The following is a 20,080-nucleotide window of genomic DNA, read 5'->3' on the forward strand; positions in this document are numbered from 1 at the left end:
CATTGTGTGAGTCAGTGAAACTGGAAAACATTTTTAGGACTATAATTTTCTCCTCATGTTGGAACCTACAGTATGTTTCCAAACCTAGGCCTAGGCTATTGGTGGATTCAAGACAAGGTTTTTATTTTATCACAGTTTGTCAGTGTCAAAGTAGTCTGCCATTATGATAATTTGTGCTGTATTAAAAAAGATTCTGCCGAAGTCTCCAGTTGTGTAAATTCACCTAGAATTGCATGAAATGCGTTTCTAAAAGGCCACATTTTTCCCAGACCCTAGGCTACTAAAAATGATCCCCATGTGTGCTTCTAATCTACTGCTCTATGCCACTACGCAAATGCACATCGGGAGGATCTACAAACTAAGCACTGGGTATTGGTCCTCTTCCACCCAGTCTGCCTTCCAGGTAAAAGCAACTAGCCACATCCTGCCGGAAATCTAATTACCTTCAGCCTGGGAGGCCCCGCGGGATACAGCTACACAGGCAGAGGGACAGGTGAAGACCCTGCTCCCCCAGATTACACCACCAAACCAGGCCAAACTGGTCTCACCATGCTTGCTGGAGCGCTAGCCAAAGTGCTAGTCACAAGGGGCTCTGTCTTCCAATCAAGCAACATTCTTGATGTGTATGTGGATGTCTGTGCATTTGTGTAACAGGATTGACTGTAACAGGGTTGACTATTTATTCTTAATTAAATCATACATAAATCCCCTTGTGACAGGAGGAATGGAAGCTTGTTATGTGCAACAGGGAGTGGCAATTGAATGCAAGCTTCACAAAAAAACAAATGAAACTGTTTAAACATTTCTAGCTTATCTATGGGTAACAGGGTTGATGTGCTATGCTCGACCAGCTCAGTTTTCCACCACAAAATAACAGAAAATTGGCACAAAAAAAGAAGAACCAGCTGAACTGCTTTTACGCAACGATTTGACTATTAGATGTTCAATGTTTCTTTTGAATTTTTTTTTCTCAAAATGAATAGTTTCACCATATTAAAAGGAGAGTAACAAGTTGACCTTTAAAGGAGGGACAGATGTAAATAAATCACTAGTCACATTAAATACATACTAATCTTCAGAAATTACTTTGTCAAAGCAACAAAATTACTAGGGTGAAACTGAGAAGTGTTGTGATTAAGTAGGTTCAAATCTTCCTAGAAGTCAAAATGCTGAATTTTGACACTTTAGCAAGCCTTTATTCATGTAGTCTATATTAAAGGACTTCACCCCCCCTTCATTTAATATAACAGGGTTTTAAATTTCTACTTAAAATATCCAAATGCGCTCTTTTCGTGGAACGGCCAAGCGGTCTTTCGGAGGAGTGGGGGTAGAAGAAAGGGGGGGTGAAGTGGATGGTAGTCACATTAGATCAACAAACGAGTGTGAGTCAGCAGGGGGCTAGCCCAGGCCACCACGTGGAAACATAGATAGGGAGAGACAGGAGATGTCACCCAGTACTTACTTACTTACTTACTTTCTCTCTCTCTCTCTCTCTCTCTCTCGCTCCCTCTCCCTCTCTCCCTCTCTCTATGGCTCTCCTTAAATCCCATTCTTGTGCCCTGAAAATATGTGAAATCACTCCAGTTGTGGAATGTACAGTGGTGCTGTCATCAAGAATGAGATGTTGATATCCCTCCATGCCCTGGGAAAGAGAGAATTCAGAGACGGTAGAAGGACTGAAATATATAGAGAAAGGAAAGTCTAAAGGATGCAGAGAATAAGAGATTAGAGAGAGAGGGATACAGAGGAAGGGAGGAGAGAGAGAGAGTGAGAACCCATACTTTAATGATGACAGCTTCTCCATCCTAGAGGGGAAGATCAACCATTTCCAGGCCCAGAGACATTTACTAGTCTGTGGCGACCTAAATGCCAGAACTGGACAAGAACCTGACACTCTCAGCATACAAGGGGACAAACACCTACCTGGAGGTGACAGCATCCCCTCCCAAATATGCCCCCCTAGACACAAATATGACAAAACAGCTCTGTCGCACGCTAGGTCTGTACAAAGTCAATGGTACGCTTCAAGGAGACTCCTATAGTAGGTACACCTATAGCTCATCTCTTGGCAGTAGTACTGTAAAATACTTTGTCACTGACCTCAACCCAGAGTCTCTCAGAACATTCACAGACAGCCCACTGACACCCCTATCAGATCACAGCAAAATCACAGTCTACTTGAACAGAGCAATACTCAATCATGAGGTATCAAAGACAAAGGAACTGCATCATATTAAGAAACGCTATAGATGGAAGCAAAGTAGAGTAGAAACCTACCCAAAAAACAATGAGGCAGCAAAAAATTCAAACCCTTTTAGACAGCTTCCTGGACAAAATGTTTCTCTGTAGTAATGAAGGTGTAAACTTGGCAGTAGAAAGCTTAATCAGTAACCTAACTTAAGCAGACAACATAAGAAAATGAACAACAATGACAAATGGTTTGAGGAAGAATGCAAAAACCTAAGAAAGAAATTGAGAAACCTATACAACCAAAAACATAGAGACCCAGAAAACCTGAGCCTACGCCTTCACTATGGTGAATCACTAAAACAATAAAGAAATACACCACAGAAAACAAAGGAACAGCACGTTAGAAATCAGATCAACGTAATTGAAGAATCCATAGAATCTAACCACTTCTGGGAAAATTGGAACACACTAAACAAATAACAACATGAAGAGTTATCTAAAATGGAGATGTATGAATAAACCACTTCTCCAATCCTTTTGGCTCAACAACAAAGAACAAACAGCAAAAACATACACATTATCAAATACAAATCTCACAATCAACTAGAGGTCGACCGATTAGTCGGAATGGGCGATTAATTAGGGCTGATTTCAAGTTTTCATAACAATCGGAAATCGGTAATTTTGGACGCCGATTTTGTCCCCCAATTTTCTTTTACAACTTTATTTAACAAGGAAAATCAGTTAAGAACACATTCTTATTTTCAATGACGGCCTAGGAACGGTGGGTTAGCTGACTTGTTCAAGGGCAGATCGACAGATTTTTACCTTGTCAGCTCAGGGATTCAATCTTGCAACCTAACGGTTAACTAGTCCAACGCTCTAACCACCTGCCTCAAGAGGAGCCTGCCTGTTACGTGGATGCAGTAAGAAGCCAAGGTAAGTTGCTAGCTAGCATTAACCTGTTAAGTCTATAGGGGCGCTATTTCATTATTGGATAAAAAACGTGCCTGTTTTAAGCGCAATATTTTGTCACGAAAAGATGCTCGACTATGCATATAATTGACAGCTTTGAAAAGAAAACAGTCTAACGTTTCCAAAACTGCAAAGATATTATCTGCGAGTGCCACAGAACTCATTCTACAGGCGAAACCAAGATGAAACTTCAAACAGGAAATGAGCAGAATCTCTGAAGCTCTGTTTTCAAATGTCTCCTTATATGGCTGTGAATGCAGCAGGAACGAGCCTGCACTTTCTGTCGTTTCTTCAAGATGTCTGCAGCATTGTGACGTATTTGTAGGCATATCATTGGAAGATTGGCCATAAGAGACTACATTTTCCAGGGGTCCGCCCGGTGTCCTTTGTCTAAATTGGTGCGTAATTTTCAGTTGCGGTCATTTTCTCCTGGGATTCAGAACAGAAAGCACACTTCCACGAAGGATATATCATCGAAGAGATATGTGAAAAACACCTTGAGGATTGGTTCTAAACAACGTTTGCCATGTTTCAGTCGATATTATGGAGTTAATTTGGAAAAGAGTTTGACGTATTGATGACTGGATTTTCGTTTTTTTTTGGTAGCCAAACGTGACGCACCAAACGGAGCGATTTCTCCTAAACAAATAATCTTTCAGGAAAAACTGAACATTTGCTATCTAACAGAGTCTCCTCATTGAAAACATCTGAAGTTCTTCAAAGGTAAATTATTTTTATTTTAATGCTTTTCTGGTTTTTGTGAAAATGTTGCCTGCTAAATGCTAAAGCTAATGCTAACGCTAAATGCTACACTAGCTAGCTACTGTTACACAAATGATTGTTTTCCTATGGTTGAGAAGCATATTTTGAAAATATGAGATGACAGTGTTGTTAACAAAAGGCTAAGCTTGAGAGCTAGCATATTTATTTAATTTCATTTGCATTTGTATTCACGATCCCGGATCCGGGATGGGTAGATCAGAGAGGACTTATCTTATAAAAAACAATCAATCAATCATAATCACTAGTTATAACTACACGTTTGATGATATTACTAGTTTATCTAGCGTGTCCTGCGTTGCATATAATCGATGCGTTGCGCATTCGCGAAAAAGGACTGCCGTTGCTCCAACGTGTACCTAACCATAAACATCAATGCCTTTCTTAAAATCAATACACAGAAGTATATATATTTTAAACCTGCATATTTAGCTAAAAGAATGGTTTGCAGGCAATATTAACCAGGTGAAATTGTGTCACTTCTCTTGCATTCATTGCACGCAGAGTCAGGGTACATGCAACAGTTTGGGCCGCCTGGCTCATTGCGAACTAATTTGGCAGAATATTACGTAATTACAACATAACATTGAAGGTTGTGCAATGTAACAGCAATATTTAGACTTAGGGATGCCATCCCTTAGATAAAATACGGAACGGTTCTGTATTTCACTGAAATAATAAAGGTTTTGTTTTCGAAATGATAGTTTCCGGATTGGACCATATTAATGACCTAAGGCTCGTATTTCTGTGTGTTATTATGTTATAATTAAGTCTATGATTTGATAGAGCAGTCTGACTGAGCGATGGTAGGCACCAGCAGGCTTGTAAGCATTCATTCAAACAGCACTTTGGTGCGTTTCGCCAGCCGCTCTTCGCAATGCTTCAAGCATTGCGCTGTTTATGACTTCAAGCCTATCAACTCCCGAGATTAGGCTGGTGTAACCAATGTGAAATGGCTAGCTAGTTAGCCAGCTAGTTAGCGCGCTAATAGCGTTTCAAACATCACTCGCTCTGAGACTTGGAGTGGTTGTTCCCCTTGCTCTGCATGGGTAAAGCTGCTTCGAGGGTGGCTGTAGTCAATGTGTTCCTGGTTCGAGCCCAGGTAGCAGCGAGGAGAGAGATGGAAGCTATACTGTTACACTGGCAATACTGAAGTGCCTATAAGAACATCCAATAGTCAAAGGTTAATGAAATACAAATTGTATAGAGAGAAATAGTCTTATAATTCCTATAATGACTACAACCTAAAACTTCTTATCTGGGAATATTGAAGACTTGTGTTAAAAGGAGCCACCAGCTTTCATATGTTCTCATGTTCTGAGCAAAGAACTTAAACGTTGGCTTTCTTACATGGCACATATTGCACTTTTACTTTCTTCTCCAACACTTTGTTTTTGCATTATTTAAACAAAATTTAACATGTTTCATTATTTAATTGAGGCTAAATTGATTTTATTGATGTATTATATTAAAAGTTAAAATAAGTGTTCATTCAGTATTGTTGTAATTGTCATTATTACAAATAAATAATAAAAGTTGTCAGAGTAATCGGTATCGGCTATTTTTGGTCCTCCAATAATCGGTATCGGCGATCTTGATTATTGTCCAGTCGTGTGGTCCAGTGCTGCAAGGAAATACCTAGTTAAGCTGCAGCTGGCCCAGAACAGAGCGGCACGTTTTGCTCTTCATTGTAATCAGAGGGCTGATATAAATACTATGCATGCAAGTCTCTCTTTGCTAAGAGTTGAGGAGAGACTGACTGCGTCTCTTATTCTTTTGATAAGAAACAATGTGTTGGAAATCCCAAATTGTTTTCAGAGTCAACTTACACACAGCTCTGACACACACACTTATCCCACCAGACATGCCACTAGGGGTCTTTTAACAGTCCCCAAATCCAGAACAAATTCAAGAAACCATACAATATTATATAGAGCCCTTATTGCATGGAACTTTCTTCCATCTCAAACAGAAAACCTGGTTTAAAAAAACAGATAAAGCAACACCTCACGGCACAACACCTCTCCCCTATTTGACCTAGATAGTTTGTGTGTATGCATTGATATTTAGGCTACATATGCCTTTAAAAAATGTATATCTAGTTCTGTCCTTGAGCTGTTCTTGTCTATTGATGTTCTGTATTGTCATGTTTCATGTTTTGTGTTGTCCCCAGGAAGAGTAGCTGCTTCTTTTTCCAACAGCTAATGGGAACCTAATAAAATACCTAACCTAATAAAATACCAAATACCAAATGTCTCCCTGTCATGGCTTTTGCGCCATCAGTACAGACACCAACACATCTTGACCACCAAAGTCCATTTAATGTCACAAAACCTGTCCAGTACTTTAAAAATATCCTCTCCTGTTGTCCTGGTTTCCAGTGGTTTGCAGAAAAGGATGTCTTCCTATACCACTTCTAGCCCCTTCTTATTAATGGTATCTGTTGCTTTTATACATGTCTTACCACTCGAAAGTTGTCTTTATTCTCGCTCTAAAAAGCTCTTAACATATTGTAAAGAATAAACAGAGAGTAATACTGACCCAAAATTAAGGAAAGCTTGGACTATATACACAGACTCAGTGAGCATAGCCTTGCTATTGAGAGAGGACGCCGTAGAAGGACCTGGCTCTCGAGAGAAGACAAGTTAAGTGCACACTACCCACAAATGAGGTGGAAACTGAACTGAGAGAGAGAGAGGATTGTAAATACAACCTACATTTATGTATATTTATTTTCCCTTTTTTACTTTAAGTATTTGCACACATGACAACTTTTAGGATTAATCGATTAATCAAACCACTTTATTTTTGATTCATCAATATATTTCATTACAACACTGGATATAGACATAGCATGACATTTGAAATGTCTATTCTTCTGGAAATTTTGTGAGTGTAATATTTACTGTTAATTTGTTACTGTTAATTTCACTTTTGTTTATGACCTATTTCACTTGCTTTGGCAATGTAAACACGTTTCCTATGCCAATAAAGCCCTTAAATTGAAATGAGAGTGAGAGAGAGAGAGAGAGAGAGAGAGAGAGAGAGAGAGAGAGAGAGAGAGAGAGAGAGAGAGAGAGAGAGAGAGCGAGAGAGAGAGCGAGAGATGCTTAATGCTGTATGTGTCCGAAGCTCTCAGACAAAGCAGCAGCATTGTGGTGGGGAGGTAATGGCAGACAGACACCCGATGGCACAGCAGGAGGAGGTGGGAGTAGCACCACAGGAGGCTGCCTCCCACCTCTGAAGCCTGTTGCTCCGGGGTAGAAGTTGCAGATCAAGGAACGGCTTACCTGCCCAAATCCTATTCTTAACCATTCGAGAGAAAAACAAAAAAATAGCCATAGATCAGTGTCTAGGTGCAACTTCACTCGACTCAGCAGCTGGCTGCCGCACAGTGTATGCCACTAGGCCAATCATATCCCACTGAGCGGCTGAAAAAGGTCTTTGACGTCGTCTCGCACCTGGCCTGCTCTACCTGTCAAAACGTATCGCACTCTACCTTTTATCTCCCCTGGTGCCTCTACAGCTCTCTGGCACTCTAAATGTAATATAACAAAACAGCCGAGTGTACAAAATATGGCAGGCTAGCCTAGATGATGCTGAGGTGCTTATGATGCTGAGATGCTTATTTGAAGCAAAGCATGGTTCACAAATCATGGCAGTGAACACAATCATGCCATACACTGAGGACTGATAATGTGGTTTCTTAACCACGATAGCAGAGTTAGCAGGGTTTACAATGTTTATATAGTCATGTCATGTCTTTGGCCGGGCGTTTTCCGACCACCTACTGTACAGGCCAACGCAATTAATTGCATGACCTAAACCACATGGTACACAGACATTGAGCTAATGTGTATTGGCAAGATCATTAGGAGGATAACTAGAGGGGAGTTTGCAGTGTTATCAGATCAAAGGCACCGGTGGAGAGGGATGACACACATATGTACTTGTAGCAGCTCTCCGGTTCCTATGACTACATTATGTTTATGGTTATTAGTCACATCGGGAAACATCCACTCAGCATGGTCAAAGAGAAAGAGAAACTCACTGAGATGACTTTTGAATATATTATTCAGCATATTACAGTGCCTTCAGAAAGTATTCAGACTTTTTCCACATTTTGTTGTGTTACAGCCTGAATTTAAAATGTTTTGTTTTTTTTGTCACTGGCCTACCTACACACAATACCCCATAATGTCAAAGTGGAATTTTGTTTTTGGAAATGTTTACAAATTAATTAAAAATGAAAAGCTGAAATGTTGCATCAAAGCTGAAATGTGCATCAATAAGTAGGCAAACCCTTTGTTATGGCAAGCCTAAATAATTTCAGAAGTAAAAATGTGCTTAACAAGTCAAATAATAATTTGCAAGCAAATAATAGTGTTCAACATGATTTTCATTTGACTACCTCATCTCTGAACCTCACACATACAATCATGTGTAAGGTCCCTCAGTCAAGCAGTGAATTTAAAACCACAAAGACCAGGGAGGTTTTCTAATGTCTCGCAAAGAAGGGCACCTATTGGTCGATGGGTAAAAATAAACAAAAGCAGACATGGAATGTTCCTTTGAGCATCGTGAAGTTATTAATGACACTTTGGATGGTGTGTCAATACACCCAGTCACTACAAAGATACAGCTGTCCTTCCTAACTCAGTTGAAGGAGAGGAAGGACACCGCTCAGGGATTTCACCATGAGGCCAATGGTGACTTTAAAACAGTTACAGACTTTAATTGCTGCGATAGGAGAACACTGAGGATAGATCAACAATATTGTAGTTTCTCCACAATACTAACCTAATTGACAGAGTGAAAAGGAAGAAGCCTGTTCACTGTCATTATGGGTTATTGTGTGTAGATGGGTAAAATTATTTTATAATCCATATAAAATTTAGTCCGTAACAAAACAATATGTTAAATAATTCAAGTGGTATGAATACTTTCTAAAGACACTGTGTATATACAGTATATTTATGTTGATATATATATATATATATATATATATATATATATATATATATATGTACTGGGTACTGTGTGTGTGTATATATATATATATATATATATATATATATATATATATATATGTTGATATTGTGTTTCTCTTTCTTTAAAAAAAACGATGCTGTATATAAATAAATATATCGAAAGCATACTATCTGTAACACCTGATCAACACCTGTCATAAAGCATGATAGCAATGTTATATGATTAATGTAAAAGCCATCATCACTCCTGTAACATGAACCATATACTGTACATTGTACTAATCTTGGTCAGTGTAAGACAGCATTGTGTTTAATACAGCTGGAATTAATTTAATAGATTTTAACCTTTTATGGAGGTGGTCCGCTCCCTATACAGGGACCGCTCAGCGGAAATTACAGTTCTACCGTGACAGAGCTAAGGCGAGCATACCATGTTCTTTCACTATTTAATCAGATATTAAACTGATTAACAGGCCAGATACAGTAGGTTATAAACACACAATAACACACGTGACCCATGATATATCAATATTATAAAGTTATAGTCCACACATAATATTATCTAATAATATACGCCATTATTAAGCAGACACTTTTAAGCGACTTAGTCGCTTAAAGCTAAGGTAACTGAGCTAAACGACTACCGCCCCGTAGCACTCACTTCCGTCATCATGAAGTGCTTTGAGAGACTAGTCAAGGACCATATCACCTCCACCCTAGACCCACTCCAATTTGCTTACCGCCCCAATAGGTCCACAGACGATGCAATCTCAACCACACTGCACACTGCCCTAACCCTGGATAAAAAAGCTTTCTTACTGTTCACTTGGAAACTAATTAAGAAACATGGCATCACTTTGTACTTACTGCTATGTAACTGCTATGTAATTACAGTCAAGCAGTACTGGTTGTTAGATAACAGCACAACTCTAGTCAACATGTTTCAGAACAATGTTGATACTGCATTTATTATTGTGTACTAGTTATATAGGTTTGAGGGCAGCTTGATGTTGCGTGAATAGATACACTGTCATTACCACTTACTGTAGGCATCCCATCTCACAACTGCTGAATTATTATGGATTGACAAGTGATTTGTAGTGAACCACATAGTTTTAAGTAATAGATTTCTGAATACATTTCACTTGTGATTCAAACCATGGACCTCATTCCTGTAAATCACTAATTAATGTGCAAAAATCTTCCTCAACCATGCATGCTTATTGTCAGAAGAATCCATATTCCTCGTACCCCTGGGCAAGATCATGCAACATCAAAGTTCACTTACACTGCTATGCTGATGACACCCAGCTCTACCTCTCCACCAAACCCACCATTCCCCTGCCTTCACAACATCCAGAGCTGGATGAGCATGAACCCTTTCAAACTCAACAGCAACAAACAGAGGTCATGCTCATCAGCGCCAAATCCACTCTTTCAAAGCATCACCAAAGATGGTTTCCTGGGCCCTCTCTAAACAAGTCAAAAGCCTTGGTGTCTTCCTGAATAGTTCCCTCTTTCCACATAAAAACCAGCACCCGGACAGCATTCCTCCACCTCCGCCACTACAGCACCGAAACCATCATCCATGCCTTCGTTACTTCCTGACTGTAACGGATTTCCTCCTCTTCGTCTGAGGAGGAGTAAGGATCGGACCAAAACGCAGCGTGGTAAGTGTCCATATTGATTTATTCAAAAAACACAACTGAACACTGGAACAAAATAATAAACGTGAATCAACGAAACCGAAACAGTTCTGTAAGGTGACAACACACACTAGACAGAAAATAAACACCCACAAAACCCAGGTGGAAAAAAGGCAACCTAAGTATGATTCTCAATCAGAGACAACTAACGACACCTGCCTCTGATTGAGAACCATACTAGGCCGAACACAAAAACCAACATAGAAAAACAAACAGACTGCCCACCCCAACTCACGCCCTGACCATACAAAAACAAAGACAAAACAAAGGAACTAAGGTCAGAACGTGACACCGACTAGACTACTGTAACACTCTCCTCACCAGATCCCCACCAAACTCATCAATAGACTCCAACTGGTTCTGAACTGCTGACAGAATTCACACCAGCACCAGATCATCTGAACACATCAAACCAATCCTGGCTCCCTGTGGTATCCTGTATTAACTTTAAAATCCTCCTCCTCACCTACAAAGCCCTCCACAACCTACCTCTCTGATCTTCTCCGAGTCTATGCCCCCTCCCGCTCCATCCGCTCCTCCACTGCTGGTCTCCTTGTCTCCCCCCATTCCACCATGGGTGCCCGGTTCTTCAGCTCCTATTCCAAACTCTACCACCCTAAACCAAACCCTTACCCTAAACTGGGTACCCCTACCACCGTAAACCAAACCCTTACTCTAAACTGGGTAGCCTACCACCTTAAACCAAACCAAACCCTTGCCCTAAACCAGGTAACCCACCACCTTAAACCAAATCCTTACCCTAAACTGGGTAACCCACCACCTTAAACCAAACCCTTGCCCTAAATTGGGTTTGTATCCTCTTCCCAACCCCTCTCTCCTTTTTTTTTTATCTGTCCTATTTTGTCTGGTCCTTTGATTTTAGATTGTTTCTATTTTATATTGCACTGTTGATTGACACACTTCATTGTATGACTTTATGTATCACATTTCATTTGATGTAGGCCTACTTTTAATGTAAGATGTCTTTGAGTGTCCTGAAAGGCGTCCGCCAAATTAAAATGAATTAATACCATTGTTTAAATAAAACTCTTACTTAAAACCCCCTTTAAAAACATCCAGCAGGAAACAGTCTTATTTGAAATGAGGAATATATCTTATTTTTCTGACTAAAATAGGACTACTGTGGGAAGACACATTATGGAATGGAGAAGTGAAAGTGATAGAGCAATTCTCAACATTTCACATCAGAATGTAGGACTAGATTTTTATGTTGGAATAAACATTAATCTGAGAATACATACCTTTCCCCTTCAGCAGCTCTGCGCAAAACAAGTTATAGGCAGACACTGCACTTATAACCAGCAGCTTTGCGGCGCCGGGTGTTGCAGGAGGTATTAAGTGAACACCCATAGTTACAAATCCAGTTCTGTAATTTCAAAGGAAAGCATTGTCATTAGATGTAAGTCAACTAAAAACATTCAAGCATAACACTGTATAACTTCTATGTTGATAAAATGCTGTTTACAGTACAGTAATTAAACATGATTTTACACTGTTGCCCGATCTTCCCTAATCAGCAGTGTTTTAGGTAGTGGATTGCCCCCCCCCAAAAAAAACTTGGCCTGGGGTCAGTCAGTAATTTTGTGCTATGGTGGAATGTCTCCCCATTATGCTTGCACCAATCCAATGCTTTTGATTGCAGTGGGTGAAATGAAAGTGTGAACACTTCTGGATGCAGGGTATCAGAACACAGCCTATTTCTTTCCCCACTCTCCCCAAAATCAATTTGTCCCCCCAATCCCCTCTTGCCACTAACCCCTCAAAATCCACCAACCTTATAGTCACGTCTCTAATTCCACCTCCCTTCGTCTCACGCCCCACCTCTTCCCTCCATTTCATACCTTAACTAAAGACACAGGTAGTCCTGTAGCTGCAGCAGCCTCCATCACCAGGGCTAAGGACCTCCTTTTCATACCCTGTTCATGATAATACACAAGGATGCCCCTGATGTTAGTCATTATGAGGAGTCTTCCTACAACAACAACAAAGATAAGAAATATTAAATTGTACCATGGGTATAAGTAAGTGTTTCCTAGTCTTTGAATAAGAGCCTTCAGGCCATGTGGTCTAACTGACAGGGGATTAGCCTTTGCCAGCAAGACCAACAGCCCTTGGTCAGGGTAGTTGGAACCAGTCTTTTCATTGTACTTCACTCACATAGATAGCCTACTGCAGGTTACAATATGAAGCTAATGAAAAGCACTAAAGCTGCAATTAAGTTTCTTCCATGTCTCTGTGTTGGTTAAAAAAAATATATATATATACTATATTTGACAGGGCTGGAGAAATGTTACCACTCTCAAATTCTTAGACAGAGCAATGGAAGCTAGGACTGACCATCCAAGATATTGCTTGAGGCTATACAGTGTTTTCATTAATTTTGTTTACAAACATTGGAGTAAAACAATCTTATAATTGGGGTTCTGGTGGGGGTATGACAGTTGAACTAAGCTCATAAGGCATTAGTTATATTCTTCAAGAATCAATGGGTACATATAATTCATTTATAGATCCAAAGATGTATGTAGAAACTGCTGATTTCCCAATTAAAAGGCTAATGACAAGTAGCTAGCTAATCTGATTATATATTTCACCCGTCAGTGTTTTACCTATTATTTTGAGACAAACATTGAAAGGAATTGTTGAACACACCCGAGTGATGGGAGAAGTCATCAGAGTGGGAACAGACTAGAGTGGAACAGAGAAATTACATCTAACGTTAGCTAGTTAATCTTTAATAATAATAATAATAATAATAATTACAAAAAAATTATTTTATAGCTAGCTGCCGTAACTAACATTCTTTTGTCAATACTTGCTAATTTAGCTAGCTCAGAGACTACGAAACTATTACAATCAGGGTCTAAACAGCTCACCAATTCATAATTCAAGCATGCTTTTATAAGAATCATGCTAAATCTAAATATGAAAACCCAGGAAATTGACACAAAATAAATCCCGGGAAATGTTTTGGCTTCTATGGTGAACATGCGCACGCGGTCTCAGTTAAAATCACCATTGAAAGGGTCCCAATGTGTGGTTGGTTCTGAATTACTATTCAAAAGGTAACGCGTATCATACATGTGGCGTGCCACATTCATCGCGTGAATGGTATGATATTTCCCTCCTTTTAATGGAGGGATTGTAGTCTAATCCTGTGTCGAGACTGCTTTTCACTTCCTCACCACCGATAGCAGATATAATGGATGCAGCTCGCGTCGTGCAATTACTCGGTACTCTCTTGGCTGGGCCTGCGCGAGCAGAGTGGGGAGAGGGAGGGAGCGAATAGCGGCGGCAGCAGCAAGCCTCCAGCCCCGTAATCGAGAAAGAAACGCGAATTTACGCAAGAACGAAGTGCTGTAATTTGTTCAGTTGGTGGGCTACATCGGCTAAACTAAGTCCACCAGAGGTTCAGGCGACAGAAGGGGCCGTTTGTGGTGGCAACCTAAGACATTTGGGAACTCCGTAGGAGCAAAACAACAACAGCACAATACAGGATTGCACACACAGGCAGTGACAATAAAATAATACTTACCGACAAGTAGACTGGTGGCTGCCGAGGGAGCAGGCAGGACTAGGGAAAAAAAGGAATTAAATACGTCATCTGCCTCTCCCTTCAGGTATTTAAACGTTATTTTCAAAACCGCAATTATAGTAGAACTTTAAACTCATGAAAACTCGTGTCTTCATAGCTAGCTACTGTAGCTAACTAGCTTTGGCTAGAGTTTAGCTTACGAGTTTGCGTTATTAGCTAACCACTAGCTAGCGCTAGCTGGCTACCGTTAATGTGTTGTTTTCCAATAAACTTTTGGTGTTGTTTTTACCAACCCAAACAGTGAGGGGGTGCTGCAAGACTAGAGGGGAAGGGCAGGTTCCCTTCTCGACTTATTCCCCTCTACGTATTTTCCGAAAATGATGGCTGCGGAGGTCAGTAGCGAGGATACGGGCTCTGTCTCGGCAGGGAAAGGGGTGGCGAGCGGTGGAGGCCCAGAGACGGCCCATTTTCCGTTTTATCCCAACCCGACCAGACTGCGGGTCACTGATTTGGGCCAGGGAGCTGCAACAAACCTCCGCCACCCGTTGAACACCTCCCCAGACTCCCCCCCTGATATAAGTATGATTTACCCCGTGTCTGGAGGAGATACTGCCGGACCTGCCTTGTCCGCTACAGGGAGTGGCGGACATGCAATTATTATAGGAACAAGTTCAGGGACCATTGGCAGTGTGTGCTACTCCCCCACCTCGGAGGGACCCGGCATCCGGATGTCACCCACCTCGGTGGGTCCCGACGGGTCAAGTGTCTTCCCCCCTCTGCCACCACCTCCCCCACCGCCCCCAGGCTACGGAGGACTCGGAACTGTGGATGAAAGCGACATGCAGGATGGACCTGAATACGAGGAAGAGGAGGTGGTCTTCCCCCTCTCAGCGCCGCCCACGAACCAGTAAGTATTTGTTTTATATACACTCAAATTGTTATGTGTATTGTTCATTGACACTTAGTTTGAAAACCAAAATAGTATGTTTAAACGACCCGGGTATATTTCCTTCCTGCTGCGGCCATCACCAGTGCTCAAGTTTCTATTATACTTGTTGCAGCTGATGTCGCTAATGGCAGCAAGTCAAATTAAAGGGGTAGATGTCAGGGTGTTCCATTAACCTAGGTTGTTGTTAATCACAAATCTAGCGAAGTAATGAATAATGTATATACCCGAGAACAATTTCCATGAATCTCTCAATGTAGAGAAATATTTGCATACTGGTTGCCTTATTTTCCCAACTAAACCAGTTCGTTCACTTGCTTACAATTATGAATGCAATATCATTCCCGGAATAATTGTAATGCGTTTCTTTCAAGGCCACACTAAAGTTATTTGGTCAGCCTGTGGCAGGTGTAGCAGATGTGAAACCAATCTAGCACCTGTCAAAAATATTTTTGCTTCATCATTCTGAGCACCGATTAGGATCTTCTTTTAATCCACAGAATCATGTGGCCATCTTTTTAATTTTTTTATTGACTGATTTTCTAATTGGTGTTCTCATGAAATAATTAATCTCACATGTCCCCCTCCTGAATAAGGCTAGCCCATGCCTAGCCAAGAACTCCACAATGATTTCATCCAGAGTTGGGCTCAGACTACACACACAATTATATTTGGATCGACAATAACATTTTAGGACAATAGTTTGCAACTACTGGAAACAGATCATTTATTGTAAAAAAATAATGAATACAGATCTACATTTTAAAATGCTGTTGAGAAATAATTGAGAAATAATAATTTTAAATTATTGTCCGATTGATAAAATGTATTCATGTTTCAACTCAATTAGAACCAGTACCTCCCAAATTAATGTTGTCAGTTTTAGCACTGAGTTGTTTGTCCTAACTAAATGAAAAATTCCCTTTACATTCAAAAGTTTTATTTCCAAATAACTGGTATAGTGAAGGGAGCTTTGTACACCCATCTGCTTCTTTCTCTTCTCTGAGCTTCTCTACCAACTCCTAAGCCAGCAGTAAACAGTGTAGTGCAGGGAACAAACCAACAGGCCAGTTTAACTACAATGACAGTGAAAGTTACATAAACTTTCAACTTTTTACATGTGGTTGTTTATTTAACTTAGTTAAAAAATATATACATTTGACAGAAGGAAATTTGATTAGTTAATTTCTACATGAATTAATCTGCTGCACATCAAGTTTCACTGAGTTAAAGGGATAATCCACAGCCAGATAAAAAATCATTCAATTTTTTTTTTACGCCTAGGTTCAATCCCTATGATTTCACTTCTAAGTGGTCCATTTGTGAAATCAGGAAATTGTGTAGGAACGCGTCATAGCTACATGGTTCTCATCACTGGAGATAGGGGATAACACACTATCACATTTCATAACGCTTTTAAAACAATTACCTGCACTACAGATTGCCAAATCATCCAATAGAGGGTATGGGCATACTTGTCTAAAAACATCCATCGGTCTATATAATCTTGACAAAGTATATATTTCGCTTAGATGTGCTCAATCTAAACGGTGTCTAAACGGTTTCTCCTTCAAGTACCATATCGCACAGCACCCTGTGGGTAACCTGGGGAAGGGCCATTGTTGCATTAGCTGCGTATTCTGCACTGGGCAGAGGCGAACTGCAGTTGAACTCTGTGAGATAGACGCCTAAATGGATAGTCCAGTTTGTTATGCGATTTTACAGCTCGCTAGCTAGCTACTTCACATGCTGATATTGACTTTGGTATTATTGTGTGTAACTACGTTTTGTAGCTAGCTAGCCACCCAACCCAGAGAGAGCATTGCATTTTGTAGTTGAGCTGCAACAGATTTCTGCAATGATTTTCACATGTTGCTACCAACTTTATATAAAGACAAAATGAACAATTTCTTCACAAATAATTATTTTCACATATTAGTGTTATTTAAGGCTCTTTACCACTGTTAATCATAGGAATTAGTGGTTTGTGGTGGATTATCCCCTTAAGTAAATTCTACCACAGACAGTATAATTCCACCATGAAATATACATTGATCGTGTAAAGGTACAAAATATGATGGCGCAGAAGTTCCTTTTTTTAAATGTAGAGTTAAAAAAAATAAAAAATAAACCCCAGACTCCTTTGAGTCAGTATGCAGTCGATACTTCAAATGTAAATTATTTAAACCTTACTGTGTACATATGTTTGTTCTCTGTTGCGTGTCTGTTTGCTGAAATACACATTTCTTAAATAAAACGTTAATCAATTAAAACCACTGACTGTTTCCTTCTAGCAATTGAATTGGCATATTCACACTGAGTTTCTATCTTAGAGCAACAGCAATAAGAACAGTCGGTGGTTGTAATTTCATTAACGTTTTATTACATTTCAGCAAACAAAAAAGCACGCTACAACAGAGGACAAACATAGGTAGGCCTACATGGTAAATGTTTAAGAAATGTAAATGTTTAAGTCCAAGGTAATTTCAAAAACGCTATTCTGCACTTCAACTCCATGGAGAAATCATCATGGAGTTGAGGTATTTGGCTAGCCTATGCCCTCCGACTGTAGGCTTTTGTGTCAGTGTGCTGCAGTAGGACTATCCATTGTGGGAGATGGAACTTATTGGGTTTCCTTACACAATCATATAGGCCTATGTATATTTTCTTTGTAGTGTGTGCGCTTGTGGCACTCGCGTTTGTCACAGTCTCATTAGAGAAGTGCTGAGCTTTATCATTTCTGGCCTCACGCTGTGAGATATGGAAGTGACTGGGGCTGAAGTGTGGAATCAGCTCTTATTTTAGGAGCTACATATCTCCCTGTCAGATTGCAGAGGAAGGGGGAAGGCCAACTTTTTAGCTCCCATTCGTCTCTACATTTGTGATGAATAATGCTTTGGAAGCAGCCCAACTGGAAATCCACTGCTTACAAGCAGTGAAAATAAATGTTTAGCACAACGCCAGTGGTTTCACCACAATTTCCTTTATATCCCTTTCTGTAGGGGCGCCAGTGACACAATGTCACGTGTAATGAATGGGACATTTTTTTTTACCCTTGTTTTTTTCCCCACAATGAGAGATGTCAGAATTGTTTTTTAAATGTATTTTTTGATCAACTATAGGGACATTTCACGCAACTGGAATCTGCTGCAACACAAGTCCTCTTTATCTGGTCTGTGGGTTGAGTTGTGGTGACCTGGCCACTGTAAACTAGCATGTTCAGGCTTAGTGCCTGGTGTGACATGCTGTGCCAAAGGTTACAAATTACCCTACCGTACGTACACAGTCTTGTCAGACAAAACAAAGTGCATTGCAATTCAACATCAAGACTCCGATAAACTATTTTGCATTAAGCATTATGGCTTCTTTGCCTGATTTCATATTTATTGTTGTCAATGTAGCATAGCACTACAGATCTGCTACAGTCAGCAATTTTCCATCATCACTTATCGTTGACACATAGTTGAGGCCCTTATACATTTTAGCTCATGCCTTAAAAGTCTCAAACAGTTATTCTGATAAAACATTTAATGCTACATGACCAAATGTATGTATACACGTGCTCGTTGGACATCTCATTCCAAAATCATGGGCATTAATATGGAGTTGGTCTCCCCCTTTGCTGCTATAACAGCCTCCTGGGAAAGCTTTCCACTAGATGTTGGAACATTGCTGCGGGGACTTGCTTCCATTCAGCCACGAGCATAAGTGAGGTCGGGTACTGATGTTGGGCGATTAGGCCTGGCTCTCAGTCAGCGTTCCAATTCATCCCAAAGGTGTTCAATGGGGTTGAGGTCAGAGCTCTGTGCAGGCCAGTGAAGTTATTCCATACCAATATCAACAAACCATATCTGTATGGACCTCGCTTTATGCAGAGGGGCATTGTCATGCTGAAACAGGAAAGGGCGTTCCCTAAACCGTTGCCACAAAATTGGAAGCACAGAATTGTCTAGAAAGTCATTGTTTGCTGTAGCGTTAAGATTTCCCTTTACTGGAACTAAGGGGCCTAGCCCAAATCAAGAAACAGCCCCGACCATTATTCCTCCTCCACCAAACTTTACAGTTGGTACTATGCTTTTGGGCAGGTAGCGTTCTCCTGGCATCCATATTTGTCCATCGGACTAACACATGGTGAAGAGTGATCAATCACTCCACGGAATGCATTTCCACTGCTCTAGAGTCTCTAGTTACGGTGAGGTTTACACCACTCCAGCCGACGCTTGACATTTTGCATGGTGATCTTAGGCTTGTGTGCGTCTGCTCGGGCATGGAAACCCATTTCATTAAGCTCCCGACTAAGTTCTTGTGCTGATGTTGCTTCCAGAGGTAGTTTGGGACTCGGTAGTGAGCGTTGCAACCAAGGACAGACCATTTTTACGAGCAACCTTCAACAGCATTGTCCTGTTCTGTGAGCTTACCGCTTTGCGGCGCTCCTGTTTTTATTTTTTATTTGTCATTATAGGGTGTTATGAGGGGGACTATTTAATCAATTTTAGAATAAGACTGTAACATAACAAAATGTAAGAGTTTTATTTTCTCATGTTAAACTACCAGGAAGTCCGAAAAGACAGACTTGAGTGGGTGGTGAGCTAGTAGGCTGAGTGGATGGGGAGCTCGCCGTGACTGGTGGTTCTTTGAAGCAACATGGATGCAGTGTTGCAGTGACATTTTCTCAAACAATTTTGCCAATACACAAAGCAACTCGAACAACATTGAAATTGCATGCAACATCCAATCCTGTCATACATCACATCATAGTTTCACCAAATATTTGTTTCCAACTGTTTTGTTGTTGTAACAGCATTAATAATAACAAAATGTTGTCTGTAGGCTAATTTAGCTATCTAGCCCGAGTGGAATTATCAGCATTGTTTATCAAGCTGATTGAAGTGCACACCTTCGCTGATTAAAGTGCACACACTGTCGACCAGGGCCT

The 20,080-nt window shown here is 40.4% G+C and overlaps 1 protein-coding gene and 1 long non-coding RNA gene across 5 annotated transcripts in view; one reads left to right on the forward strand and one right to left on the reverse strand.

Annotated features, from left to right (window-relative positions):
- Positions 1-666: 666 nt before the first annotated feature.
- LOC110535721 (uncharacterized) lies at positions 667-13,647 on the reverse strand. Its single transcript, XR_016484497.1, has 3 exons — positions 12,505-13,647; positions 11,905-12,029; positions 667-1,701 (listed from the first exon to the last, which is right to left on the reverse strand). It is a non-coding gene; the product is annotated as an uncharacterized LOC110535721 (long non-coding RNA).
- The window catches only part of LOC110535722 (ras GTPase-activating protein 1), a 57,739-nt gene continuing 51,275 nt past the window's right edge, over positions 13,617-20,080 (forward strand). For 2 of the 4 annotated variants that reach the window (XM_021620921.3, XM_090190202.1), the window contains exons 1-2: positions 13,624-14,283; positions 14,500-15,105. In XM_021620921.3, coding sequence (XP_021476596.3) covers positions 14,576-15,105 — 530 coding nt within the window. In that variant the 5' untranslated portion in view covers positions 13,624-14,283; positions 14,500-14,575. Of the gene's footprint in view, positions 15,106-20,080 lie in introns of all 4 variants that reach the window. The other 2 variants (XM_090190201.1, XM_021620922.3) reach the window with 2 other exon arrangements.

Source organism: Oncorhynchus mykiss, chromosome 11, assembly GCF_057628025.1.
Source record: "Oncorhynchus mykiss isolate SJ-2025 chromosome 11, ASM5762802v1, whole genome shotgun sequence".
In the NCBI taxonomy this organism is placed as follows: domain Eukaryota; kingdom Metazoa; phylum Chordata; class Actinopteri; order Salmoniformes; family Salmonidae; genus Oncorhynchus; species Oncorhynchus mykiss.